General features: G+C 46.5%; 1 protein-coding gene across 2 annotated transcripts; it reads left to right on the top strand.

Annotated features, from left to right (window-relative positions):
* The first annotated feature begins 7 nt into the window (after window positions 1-7).
* Window positions 8-12,986, top strand: LOC311372687 (E3 ubiquitin/ISG15 ligase TRIM25-like). Of its 2 annotated transcripts, XM_084489651.1 has the most exons (4): window positions 8-147; window positions 4,423-5,490; window positions 5,830-5,943; window positions 12,118-12,986. In XM_084489651.1, exons 2-4 carry the CDS (start codon window positions 4,425-4,427, stop codon window positions 12,669-12,671), a joined length of 1,734 nt encoding a protein of 577 aa, XP_084345777.1. In that variant the 5' UTR covers window positions 8-147; window positions 4,423-4,424; the 3' UTR covers window positions 12,672-12,986. The 2 variants fall into 2 exon arrangements, with proteins under 2 accessions (XP_084345777.1, XP_084345778.1); XM_084489652.1 differs by lacking the exon at window positions 5,830-5,943.

Here is a 12,986-nt window from a genome sequence, read left to right as displayed (position 1 = left end):
GGCGGGGCCAGGAGAGGACGTGATGTTCGAGAAACGAAACTTAAGGTTGACAGAAACCCGACGAGGAGGAAGCAGTTCTCTCCCTCAGGAGAACAACACAACACGTTTTGGGACACACACAGTCTGACCGACAGCAACCGCAACCAGGTGAGTAAAACAACACGACCTCCGCGCCTCTCTCCCCGCGGTGTGACCCCGTACGGACCGGCCCTACAGCGGGTTATGATGTGAACTAGGGGAGCGCTAGGATCGGACAGGCAGCCTGTCAGGCAAACTCACACGCTGACTCCTCACCCTCACCCTCACCCTCACCGTAACCCTCACCCTCACCCTAAACCTAACCCTAACCCTCACCCTATCCGCGAAACGGACCCGTGTCGGGGTCCACCTGCACGCCGCGTTGGAGCCGCTACGGAGGCAGATCGCGGACCCTCTCGCCCGCAGCTGCAGCCCGTCGACGGACGCGCAGCGGGTATGAAAGGCGTTGGCCTTGCGTGGGACGCTCCCGAAGTGCATTGTGGGTCCGTCCGTCAAGTTTAACTTTTCAGGCAGCGACGGATCCGTCACCCAATCAGATCGCGTTATGCAAATATACGCACGTGCACTGTCTTCTTTCAGCTAAGCTTTCTGTAACCTTTTTGTAACCAGAATGCGCTTTCTCTAGACATCACACGGTCATATGAATCATGTAGTCATATGAATCATGTAGTCATATTAGACATGTAGTCATATGAATCATGTAGCCATATTAATCATGTAGCCATATTAATCATGTAGTCATAGTAGACATGTAGTCATATTGATCATGTAGTCATATTAATCATGTAGTCATATTAATCATGCAGTCATATTAGACATGTAGTCATATTGATCATGTAGTCATATTAATCATGTAGTCATATTGGATATGTAGTCATATTAATCATGTAGTCATATTAATCATGTAGTCATATTAGACATGTAGTCATATGAATCATGTAGTCATATTAATCATGTAGTCATATTAATCATGCAGTCATATTAATCATGCAGTCATATTACACTGTTCTATTCTTTTTGAGTGAAGTGGGGCACTAAAGGTCCCATGCTACTTTACGGATGCCTTTATATCGGTGTTAGTGGCCCCTAATACAGTATTTGAAGACTCATTCCCGAAATTCATCCTTGGTGCAGAGTTCCAGCCGCTACGGGCCAGTCCCACAATGAGCTCCACAAACGTTCCTGTAGCTTTAAGGCTAATGAGGAGGAGAGAGGCGGGTCTTTGATGAAAAGGTTACAATCCCTTCAAATTACCCTAAAAATGATTTGGCCAGAGGATGATGTAGATATGGTAATCTATCCAGTTTCTAAAGCCGATAGGCGCACATTAATCACACATTTAACAGGCATGACATTGGAATGTCTGCAATGTCCCATCCTGAATAGTATGGGCTTAAATTTGTCTCATTAATATCTGTAAACGCACAGATGGTGATCTACAAATATTTTTGATTTGCACACGTGTTTTGCTATCCACAAATACAAATTTATAATTTGTAACTTGTATTTTGGTTTTTACATACTTGTAAATATATTGTGTTTTTGTAAATACACAATTTTCCATTTGTAAAAACAAAAAGCCATTTGCAAAACTGAAAATTCTGCTCGTGAAGTATGACTCAGCATTTGTGGATCATTACTCACGCACGCGCATCTCTTTCCTCACTTACGCATTTTTGAGACATTCTTGTCGAAGATCCGCACAGATCCACAAGCAAATAGCTCGTGATTCACAAATGGCCCGCCCTCCTCAACCAGTAGGTGGCAGTGTTGTTCTATGCATTGATACTGCATTGGTACTTACATGACCAACAGGCTGACAGGCTGTTGGTCATGTTTGATTAAAAAAAAGTACATGAAGTGCTTTGGGGTCAATTCTTAATGTAAACATTAATATTTTTAATGATGCACCAGGTTAGGCAAGGCAACTTTATTTATATAGCACTTTTCATACACAAGGCAGACTCAAAGTGCTTCACATATTAACATTGTCATACAATAAAAAGAAAATAATAGATAGTAAAATAAAAATAAATAGAAATAAAGGCTAAAGTTAAAAAAGCATTTTAGAAAGTGCAATGTATTTAAGATCAGATCAACAGTCTCTCTGGTATACCCACGTGGTATACCCACTTTCTCTGGGACTCCAACCCGGATTCTAGGACTCTAACCCAGACAGAACTCTGGTCTCAAACCCTTCAAAGTCCATTCAGGTTAGAGTAGGGATGTAACGGTTACCGGTGTAACGGTAAACCGCGATAAAAATGTTGTCAATAACAATTACCGTTTTCATTTCAAATAAAATTATTATCTCGGTGGATAACCGCGCCCGCGGTGTGGAAACCGTGTGCTTAAATCCTTCCCAGCGCTTCATCTGAGCAGTGTTTGGAATAAGGCTGTTTAAAATAACGGCGTTAGGTAACGCTGTTATTTTTTCAGTAACGGGTAATCTAACTAATTTTTCCGTCGTTACAACGCTGTTAGCGTTACTGACAGTTAAATGCGGTGCGTTACTATGAATTGATTGAATAAACTGCGTAATCCGAACGCACCCCTGGCTGCACACACAAACTGCTAGTGAGGACGGAGACCGGGTGGGGTTAACGACGAGATAAGCGATTATGATTGGCTAAGGCAGAGTCGTGTTTCATGGTAGCCAATCTGAGCCAGTGTTTTTACACACAAGCCAGGATACGCGTGCCACACACTAGGGCTGAACGATTTCAGGAAAAGATCTAATTGCGATTTTTCTGGTAGATATTGTGATTTCGATTTGATCCACGATTTTCTTCAAATCAAGCTTCAGTGCAATATTCACAATGAAAAGTAATATTTACAAACATGACATCATACCATTAAAACATTACATGCCGTTACTCTAATGCAAGAATGAAAACTAAAGGTAAGAATTGATTTCAAATGTATTTATTAAGAAACATGCATGTAAACTAAAGTCCTTGACCAACAGCAGTTGTTACAACTGAAGAACTAAAAGAGCCATCTTTGACTGTCTTAACTAGTAGAGCAAAAAATCCTTCATTTTGTCAAGTTAAAAGAGTTAAACAAAATACAAAAGAAACTTTACAGTAAATGAAATTGAAAAGTAATGGTAATAAAATAAACTCTTACTAAAATAAAATGACCCTACCTCTTGCCTTCTGAAAAATATGTCAGACATAATAGGTGGGCTATGGCTCAGCAGCACCCAAATATTGCACATCTATTCTGTAAACCAGGGGTGTCAAACTCAAACTGTACAGTGGATTACGGGCTGCCAGAGTTGACGCGCCAGGGTTACCACGCCGAGACGCGCGTTAACGCTGAAATGCGATATGCCGGCGGGCCAATTGCTTTACATTAATTGGGGACATTACATCATAACAGGGTCCGCGGTCTGAATTGTTGACGGGGGGAGACTTTTCACCGGACTTTTTCGTCATGCACTCGTCGTGCAAATGCCTGTGGTGATTTTTCAAGTGCCGGTATAAATAGTTGACAACAGATCTCGGGTCAGTCAGGAACACGGAAGAAACCGCGGCTTTGGCGATCACGAGATCGCGTTGTCTGAAATCACAATTTCGATCAGAAAACGATAAATCATTCAGCCCTACACACACACAAACACCAAACAGATTCGATGAAGCAGTAGAAATGGCGAGTCCGGAGCAATCCGATGAAAAGTTGGCATTTTCAAGGTGGAGATATTAGCACTACTTCAAATTCATTGAGGTCAAAGGCAAGAATGTGCATGTAAAGTGAACATTATGTCCAGGAGCAAAGACTTTGTCGACATCCGTTGTAAGCAACTCTAATTTAATGAAGCATCCCACAACGACACACGCATCTACAAAGCTACTTTTTTTTTTTTTTACAGTAACGCAAATAATTACTTTCCCTGGTAACTAGTTACTTTTATTATAGAGTAATTCAGTTACTAACTCCGTTATATAGGAGTTCAGCGGACGATCAGCCTGGGCTTCCCTCAAGCCTGATGTGCGGGGAAATGAACCAGATCTCAGATCTGTTGTTGTGACACTCGGCTGTTTCAACTGGGCAGAAGTCTCAGACTTCTCACCCTATGCAAACGTTGTTTTTGGACACATACTTATCCCATATTTTAGACAATAATTGATATAAATGTACTTTGAGAATGTATAATTCCTTTAATTTAAATTAAACTAAATAATCAGACAAACATTGTAAGGTGAGTCCAAAATATTGACCCCTCATCCTCAGTGAAGATGTCCTGTCTGCAGGACTTCATGTTGTACCTCCTATTGGATGAAGATTTCTGCTTGAAACAACAAAATATATAACGTATAAAGCACTTGCATTTGAACAAGTTCAAACTGTTATTTTACTATTGTTATCCATGTTTTCTAGGAATGGCCTCTGCTACTTCCTGGTCTGAAGAGGACTTCTCCTGTTCCATCTGTCTGGATGTGTTCAACAGCCCAGTCTCCACACCATGTGGACACAACTTCTGTAGAACCTGTATTTCAACGTTCTGGGATGACCAAGTCCAGTACAAATGTCCTGTTTGCACCGAGCTGTTCCACACAAGACCTGATCTACGGGTTAATACCCTCTTATCAGGGATGGTTGATCGGTTTAGAAGGTCTGCACCAGTCAAAGAGCAGCCTTGTGTTGGACCAGCAGAAGTTCCCTGTGACGTCTGTACTGGGACCCAGCTGAAGGCCGTGAAGTCCTGCCTGACGTGTTTTACCTCTTACTGCCAAACCCACCTGGAGCCTCATCAGAGAGTCGCAGGCCTGAAGAGACATCAGCTGGTCGAGCCTATGGACCGTCTGGAGGACAGGGTGTGTAAGAAACACGACCGACTCCTGGAGCTCTTCTGCCAGACTGAACAGGTGTGTGTGTGTCTGTTCTGCACAGAGGGTGACCACAAGTCCCATCCTGTTGTACCTCTAAAGGAGGAATATGAAGTGAAGACGGCCCAGCTGGGGAAGATAGAGGCTGAAGTTCAGCAGATGATCCAGGAGAGACAACGAAAGATTAAGGACATCAGAGACACAGTGGGACGTAGCAAAGCAGACGCAGACAAAGAGATAGCCGATGGTGTGCAGGTCTTCACTGCTCTGAAGCGCTCTGTTGAAAAGTGCCAGGATGATCACAACCAAACGGTTAAAGAGAAACTGAAATCCACAGAGACAGAAGCTGAAGGCCTCATCAAAGAGCTGGAGCAGGAGATAGACGATCTGACCAATAGAAGATCAGAGGTGAAGCAGCTCTCACACACTGAAGACCACCTCCACCTCCTCCAGACCTTCAGATCCCTGAAGGATCCTCCACCCACCAGGGACTGGACGACGGTGGAGGTCCGTCCTCCGTCATACGTAGGGACCTTGAGGAGAGCCCTGGATCAGCTGGAGGAGACACTGAACATGGAGATGGGGAAGGTGCCTGTCCCTAAACCAGATGTAAAGAAGTGTAAGTGTTTGTTTAGTTTGATTCATCTTAGGGTTGTCCAATGATCCAGAATGTCACCGGTATGATACTGTGCCACACCGCCCATACCGCTGTTCAGTCATATTCTTTTTGAAGAGCAATTGAACCCAAAATTGATGCCATTTTATCACTGTTACTAAAAGAAGACCAATCATCTCGAGAACATGAATGAAATCCTATGTTTTTTGTCTCCCCAAAACACGATGTGATCGTTCCACTCTGCTCCGAACACAGGTGGTGTTCTTGAACACCATGTTCTTGAATGTCTTCCCAATCAGGGTCTTCATATTGAACCTCTTCTTGGCTTTCCTCTGCTTGTAGCCTCACCAGTCTCTCCCCCTACTAACCTCGTGAGGAGATCCCAGGATCAGCTGGAGGAGACACTGAACATGGAGCTGGAGAAGGTGGCTGACCTGAGATCAGCTCTAAAAAAGTGTAAGTATCTGATTAGTTTGATTTAGGGCTGTCAAATGTACATTCAATATTCTTAAAATATAAAGATTTATTTTACAGAACAAAATTAAACATGTCAAATGTTTTTTTCCCTGAAGACAATGTTGTGAGTGCTGCAGTGTAAAGTGAGGTTGAATACATGTTTGATAAAGCTACATAGCTTAAAGGGACACTGTGTAGGAATTACTCCCATCTCGTGGTAAAATGATATAGTGCATTCAAACGAATAGTGCTCGCTTTTTAAAACGGACGTTGCAACCTGGTTGCAACTACGGTAGGCGGTATGTGCCAAGAAGCTATGACAACATGTCGTCCAATACTACCTTATCGAGTTTTCTTTCGGGTGATGATGAGGTACGCTATTTCAAACAAACTTCAAACTGCATTGAACCATTAGTGTGAGCATGTATGAGTAATCACTCCTCGAGCAAGATAGTGAATTATGTTGACATGTTTATAATGTTTTTCATTGGTAACATTACTATGTCGTAGTCTAACCTATAGCATCAGTTAACAACTTGACACACAACAAACACTTTTTTTTACTAGTGCTTATATAACGCATGAACTATGTGTAATAATAATTAGTAGTAATTAATAAGTAGTGATACATTCCTTATTTGTTTATTTTTACGATGTGCGTGCATTGTCAGATCATCATCATTACGTGATTGAAGGGTAGGGAGAGGACAGAGAGGCAGTGGATCGGTGGGAGGTAGTAGGCAAGAAATACAACCCTTATTCAATCAAACAGAGCCTATGCTGCTATCCACCAACGAGGCTGTTTAGGCTTTTAACTATACGTGTTCTACTGTTAATAATAATAATTCATGAAATTGATATAGCGCTTTTCAGTGACCCAAAGACGCTTACATTGTGGAAGACATAAAAAACATGAAAGGTGTCAGGGGGACAAGGGCAGGGGCAGGGATGAAGGTGGTTATGGGTAGGGGAGGTCGTAGGCTTGGGAAAAGAGAGAGGTTTTTAGAGTGGATTTGAATGTGGGAAGTGAGGGAGAGTCGCGGACAGGTTGGGGAAGAGAGTTCCATAGTCGGGGGGCTGCCCTGGAGAAGGCTCTGTCACCGAATGTGTTCAGTTTGGAGGGTGGTACGGTTAGAGTGAGAGTGGAGGAGGATCGGAGGGCTCGGGAGGGGCGATGGGGGATGAGGAGGTCAGACAGGTAGGGCGGGGCCAGGTGGTGGAGAGCTTTGAAAGTCAGCAGGAGTATTTTGAAATTGATACGTTGTTTGACGGGGAGCCAGTGGAGAGTGTGGAGAACGGTAGTGATGTGCTCACGGGACCGGGTGTGAGTGAGGAGGCGAGCAGCAGAGTTTTGGACCATTTGGAGTCTATGGAGGGAATGAGAGGTGATGCCAGTGAGGAGGGAGTTGCAGTAGTCAAGACGGGAGGAGATGAAGGCGTGGATAAGGGATTCAGCAGCAGGGGGGGGAGAGGCAGTGTCTGATTTTGGCGATGCGGCGGAGGTGAAAGTAGGAGGTCTTGACAATGGAGCTGACATGGGGATCGAAGGAGAGGGTGGGGTCCAGGGTAACACCAAGATCGCGTGCCAGGGGGGAGGGAGTGATGGTCGAGGCGTTGATGGTGAGTGAGATGGGTCCAGTTTTATTCAGAGTGGATTTGGTGCCTATGAGAAGGAGCTCTGTTTTGTAGAAAGTTGTGGGTCAGCCATGTTTTTATTGTAGAGATGCAGGTTTCGATGTGGGTGAGGGGAGGGTTTTGGGTCGTTTTGGTACTGATGTAGATGTGAGTGTCATCTGCGTAACAGTGGAAGTCGAGATTGAGTTTGCGGATGATGTGACCAAGGGGGAAGAGGTAGCAGATGAAAAGAAGGGGGCCGAGGACCGAGCCCTGAGGGACCCCCTGCGGTACAGGAGAGAGGGTGGACGTGTGGCCAGAGAGGGAGACGAACTGTTGCCTGTCGGTGAGGTAGGAGGTGAGCCAGTCGAGTGCAGTGCCCTCAACACCCTGTTGGCGCAGCCTTTTGAGGAGGATGGAATGGTGTACAGTATCAAAGGCTGCACTGAGGTCTAGGAAAAGCAGGATGTTGAGGGCACCGCAGTCTGCAGAGGTGAGGAGATCATTGATTACTTTGACAAGGGCCGTTTCGGTGCTGTGAAGCGGGCGGAAGCCAGACTGGAGGGGTTCATAGAGGTTGTTTGACTGGAGGGGTTCATAGAGGTTGTTTGACTGGAGGGGTTCATAGAGGTTGTTTGACTGGAGGGGTTCATAGAGGTTGTTTGACCGGAGGTGGGTGTGGAGTTGGGCGGCGACAATGCGTTCCAGAGTTTCGAAGAGGAACGGCAGGTTGGAGATGGGGCGGTAGTTGGAGAGGTTGGCTGGATCAAGGGTGGGCTTTTTGAGGATGGGGGTGATGGAGGCAAGTTTGTAGACAGAGGGAACATGACCAAGGGATAGGGACTTATTGAAGAGAGTTGTGAGGTGGGGGGTGAGGAGAGGGAGGCAAGCCTTGGTTAGAGTCGTTGGGAGGGGGTCGAGAGAGCAGGTGGTTGTCTTGGACGCAGTGATGATGTCCAAAATGTGGGAGGAGTCAACAGGGGAGAAGGCAGTGAAAGAAGGGAAGGGTGGGTGGTCAGGGAGGGGGGGGGGGATAGGAATGGTGGGGGTGGAGGAGTTACTAACGGCGGCAGTCAGGGAGCTGTTGATTTGGGAGATTTTATGGTTAAAGACGAGGAGGAAAGAGTTACAGAGGTCAGGTGAGGAGGGTGGAGCAGTTTGTTGACGGTGGAGAACAGGATGCGGGGGTTCCGGTTGGTGCTGTTGATGAGGGTGGAGAAGTGAGCGGATTTAGCAGCATGGAGAGCGTCACGGTAGGAGGAGATGTGATATTTGTAGGCTTCGGTGTGAACGGTGAGGCGGGTTCGCTTGCAAAATCGCTCGAGTTGGCGGCCAGTCTGTTTCATGGTGCGGAGTTCCGGGGTGTACCAGGGGGCGGAGTTAGTGAATGAGACAGAGGAAGTCTTCCAGGGGGAAAGGGAGTCAAGGGAGTCAGAAAGGATGGAGTTGAGCATGATGGCATAGTCGTCAGGGGAAGAGGGGGCAGAGTCAGGGGGGAAGGCAGAGGACATGAGCTGGGAGAGTGAGAGTGGGTTGACTGGTTTGATGTTGCGGTAGGAAATGGAGCGCTTTTTGGGATTATGGGGTGAGGGTAGAGGAGCGGAGAAGAGGATGCAGAGATGATCAGAGAGTGGGAAGGGGAGAGGATGGGGGTTAGATACGGGTAGGGAGGCGGAGCAGACTATGTGGAGGATATGGCCTTTGGTATGGGTGGGGAAGTCAATGTGTTGGGTGAGGTGGAAACAGTCGAGAAGGGAGAGGAAGTCAGATGTCAGTGGGGCGGTCGGCTTGTCCGTGTGGATGTTGAAGTCACCGGTAACTAGGAGGCGGGAGGAGAGAGAGGACGCAATGGTGAGGAGTTCAGACAGTTCAGAGAGGAAAGATGGGCGTGGCTTCAGAGGACAGTAGATTAGAACAGTGGTGACAGAGTTGGGGAGGGAGAAGGCAAGGTGTTCAAAGGATGAGATAGATGGGAGGTTGAGGTTCAGTTCAGTGATGGACAGGGATTGTTTATGAAGAACGCCAACGCCTCCCCCTCGGCCAGAGAGGCGGGGTTTGGCGATGTAACTGTAATTGGAAGGAGTGGCTTGATTGAGAGCGTAGAAGTCCAGGGGCTGTTGCCATGTTTCACAGAGGAGGAGCAGATCCATGTTATTGTCCAGTAGCAGTTCAGATATAACGGCTGATTTGTTGGAGAGGGAGCGACAGTTCAGCAGTGCGAGGGAGATGGATGGGGGGGCAGGGGAGGGGGAACGGAGGTTAGTGAGGTTGGCAGTACGGCAGGTGGGGGTGACGGGGGGGAGAGAGTTAGTCCAGAGTGAGGGGATGGGTGAGCCATGGGGGAGGTGTTGGTTGCGAGAGGGGCCAGAACCTGGATGGATGTAGCGGCGTCGGCGGAGGACTCCGGCTGTGCTGGCTGCAGGGGCAGCAGCAGCAGAGAGACGATGGTTATTGTTGAGGCGGTGAAGGTCAGCGGCGGTGTAGCTGAGTGGGCCAGAAGTTGGTGGAGTAGAGGAGAGAGTCCTAAGAGTCTGGAGTAGCAGGAGTGATAATCCAAGGTGGAGACGAGACATGACGGCGGATGAAAGAAGGCCGGGTAGTATATTGGTGGTGGCTAGTAGCTGATTGGCTAGAAGCAGGGAGGCAGTGAGTTGTGTGTTGTTGTGTAAGACTTGCGTGGATTTCTGACTAAAACTTTGCGGACGCCAAAATCTGGAAAGCTGATGCTCACAAAAAAATCTGGATGTATCAATCCTTGCGTAAGCACGATTTCACACAGATTCTCTTTGTACATCCCAATTAACGTGACATTGAGCGCACATGCACGAGCCCGTTAGGAGAAAGGAGAAAATGGAGAAAGGAAGAAAAAATAACTTTAGTGAATGCGAGGTGGAGGTGCTGATTTCGGAGGTAGAGGCCAGAAATAAGATCTTGTTTGGCTCTCTTTCCTCCGGAATCAGCACCAAAAGCAAAAAACTGGCGTGGGAAAACGTTGCCGGGTCGATCAATGAGGTTGGGGCCGAAAGCCGAACTGTGGCTGACATTTAAAAAAGTGGTCGGACAACGTCCACTATTGTAGTCCACTATTGTAGTCCACTATTGTAGTCCACTATTGTAGTCCATTGTTGTAGTCCATGAGGGAGAGAGAGAGGCCGTTTCTCAATTTGCGTTCTCGTCTGTACTTGTGTACTTTGCGTTCTCGTGAAACGTCATCAGTCGTAGCCCAAGTACTGTTCCAATTCCAAGTACGCATCAAGTCAAGTACAGTCGTAAAACCCGTGTGTGTTCTCCATGCGTTCTTAAACTGGCCGTTCCACCGAGGACGCATCGGAGGTGACTTGTGTGGACTTGGACCGTTAAATATCCCAGGATGCATTTCGCATTCCCATGTTTTAAAATATTAGTATGTAAGCTATAATAATAGGCTATATAGGAACATTTGACATATATAACAAAAATGTAGGCCTATTCATTCAAAATATTGACATACTATTTTAAAATTAAAGAGGCTGGGGTTTTGTTTATTATAATTTGTTTGTGTGTGTGTGTGTGTGTGTGTGTGTGTGTGTGTGTGTTCTAATAGAGTCATTTCTCGCTCATTCGTTATTATTATTATATCAATAGTCTACTCTCCAACTACATAGCCAGTTAGGCACGCGCATCTGTACCCTACATATAAAAAGTTGTGTGAATAGCTTATACACACGATAAGCATATCTTTTCATTTATATTCATTCAAAATATTGACATACTATTTTAAAATGAAAGAGGCTGGGGTTTAGTTTTATATCATTAGTTTAAATTGTTCAGTAGTGTATGCCTACATGAGGCCGTAAAGCAGTTAACAGAGCTGAGGTGGTGACGTCACAGGTGCGTACTCGCGTCCTCGGAAGTCTGTACTTGGAAGTCTGGACTTGCCAAGTACGCACTTCCAAGTCCGCGAGTCCGTAGTTTGCGTACTTGGTATTGAGAAACGGCCAGAGACTAACAAAGACCACACTACCCTCCACCACGTGACTTTAACCAGACTCCTCCAGAGTGCTGTGATGTCCACTGATTGCTCAACGAGCAACAGCTGAGGCAAACGGCTAGAGTGAGACCAACTGAAAACTAATCTGAAGTGAAACTAAAACTGTGAATCTGAAAAAAGTATAAATGATATCGAAATTCTGAGTAAATACTATCGAAGATACAAATGTGTAGATTTGTTTAATAGTTTGAGTGATGGTAAACGGTTGAATTTTGACCAAGTTATGATGTCTGAAGTGTTGAAGAGGGTGTGTGTGTGTGTGTGTGTGTGTGTGTGTGTGTGTGTGTGTGTGTGTGTGTGTGTGTGTGTGTGTGTGTGTGTGTGTGTGTGTGTGTGTGTGTGTGTGTGTGTGTGTGTGTGTGTGTGTGTGTGTGTGTGTGTGTGTGTGTGTGTGTGTGTGCCTGAGCGCCTGAGCGTCCTCGGATTTAGCATCCTAGCATATCTAAGATGTCAATGCTTCCAGCAGTACTAGTGATGATGATGATGATGCAGAAGGGTTCAGTAGCTCATCATGTCTTGTTCTCCGTCAGATGCCTGTGAACTCACACTGGACCCAAACACAGCCTTCAGACTCCTCTCTCTGTCTGAGGACAACAGAAAGGTGACGCGGGTCAGAGAGGACCAGTCGTATCCGGATCACCCAGAGAGATTTGACTCCTGGCCCCAGGTGTTGTGTAGAGAGGCTCTGACTGGCCGCTGTTACTGGGAGGTAGAGAGGAAAGGACCTGTTGGTATAGCAGTGACATACAGAGGAATCACAAGGAGAGGATGGGGTGACAGCCGGCTTGGAGAGAACAACGAGTCCTGGAGGCTTGATTGTTATGATGATGGTTACTCTGCCCTGTACAACGGTAGAGAGACAGACATACGTCTCCCCCCCGCTGGCTCTACCAGAGTAGGAGTGTATCTGGACCGGCCTGCTGGCACTCTGTCCTTCTACAGAGTGTCCCCAGGTGGAGGAGGGTCCTCAGACACACTGACACACATCCACACCTTCAGGACCTCCTTCACCCAGGAGGACCTCCTCCCTGGGTTTAGGTTCTGGGGGGGGGAGGGTGACTCAGCGTCTCTGTGTGAGTTATAGTCTCTCTCTCTCTCTCTCTCTCTCTCTCTCTCTCTCTCTCTCTCTCTCTCTCTCTCTCTCTCTCTCTCTCTCTCTCTCTCTCTCTCTCTCTCTCTCTCTCTCTCGGGCCGGGGCCCCGTTTAGGTTAAATGAACCCACGGTTCAAGTGCATGTGTGTGTGTACACACACACACACACACACAAACGTGTGCGCACACACACACACTGCTTTTGCGTCAGTGTCTCTAGGGCAGTTATAGTCTCTCTCTCTCTCTCTTTTACTCTCTGTCTCTCTCTTTTTTTCTCCCTCGGTCTCTTTCTCTCGCATCTTTCCCT

This window comes from Micromesistius poutassou, assembly GCF_964030765.1.
Source record: "Micromesistius poutassou genome assembly, contig: SCAFFOLD_2551, whole genome shotgun sequence".
Lineage (NCBI taxonomy): Eukaryota > Metazoa > Chordata > Actinopteri > Gadiformes > Gadidae > Micromesistius > Micromesistius poutassou.
Note: the sequence above shows the minus strand (reverse complement) of the source record. Positions and strands in the feature narration are given on the sequence as shown.

Bases quoted from the DNA above. Each gene is read 5' to 3' on its own strand.
- LOC311372687 (XM_084489651.1), top strand. From the start codon at position 4,425: ATGGCCTCTGCTACTTCCTGGTCTGAAGAGGACTTCTCCTGTTCCATC. The intron at 5,491-5,829 runs GTAAGTGTTTGT...CTCTGCTTGTAG, and splicing joins TAAACCAGATGTAAAGAAGT to CCTCACCAGTCTCTCCCCCT. The intron at 5,944-12,117 runs GTAAGTATCTGA...GTTCTCCGTCAG, and splicing joins GAGATCAGCTCTAAAAAAGT to ATGCCTGTGAACTCACACTG.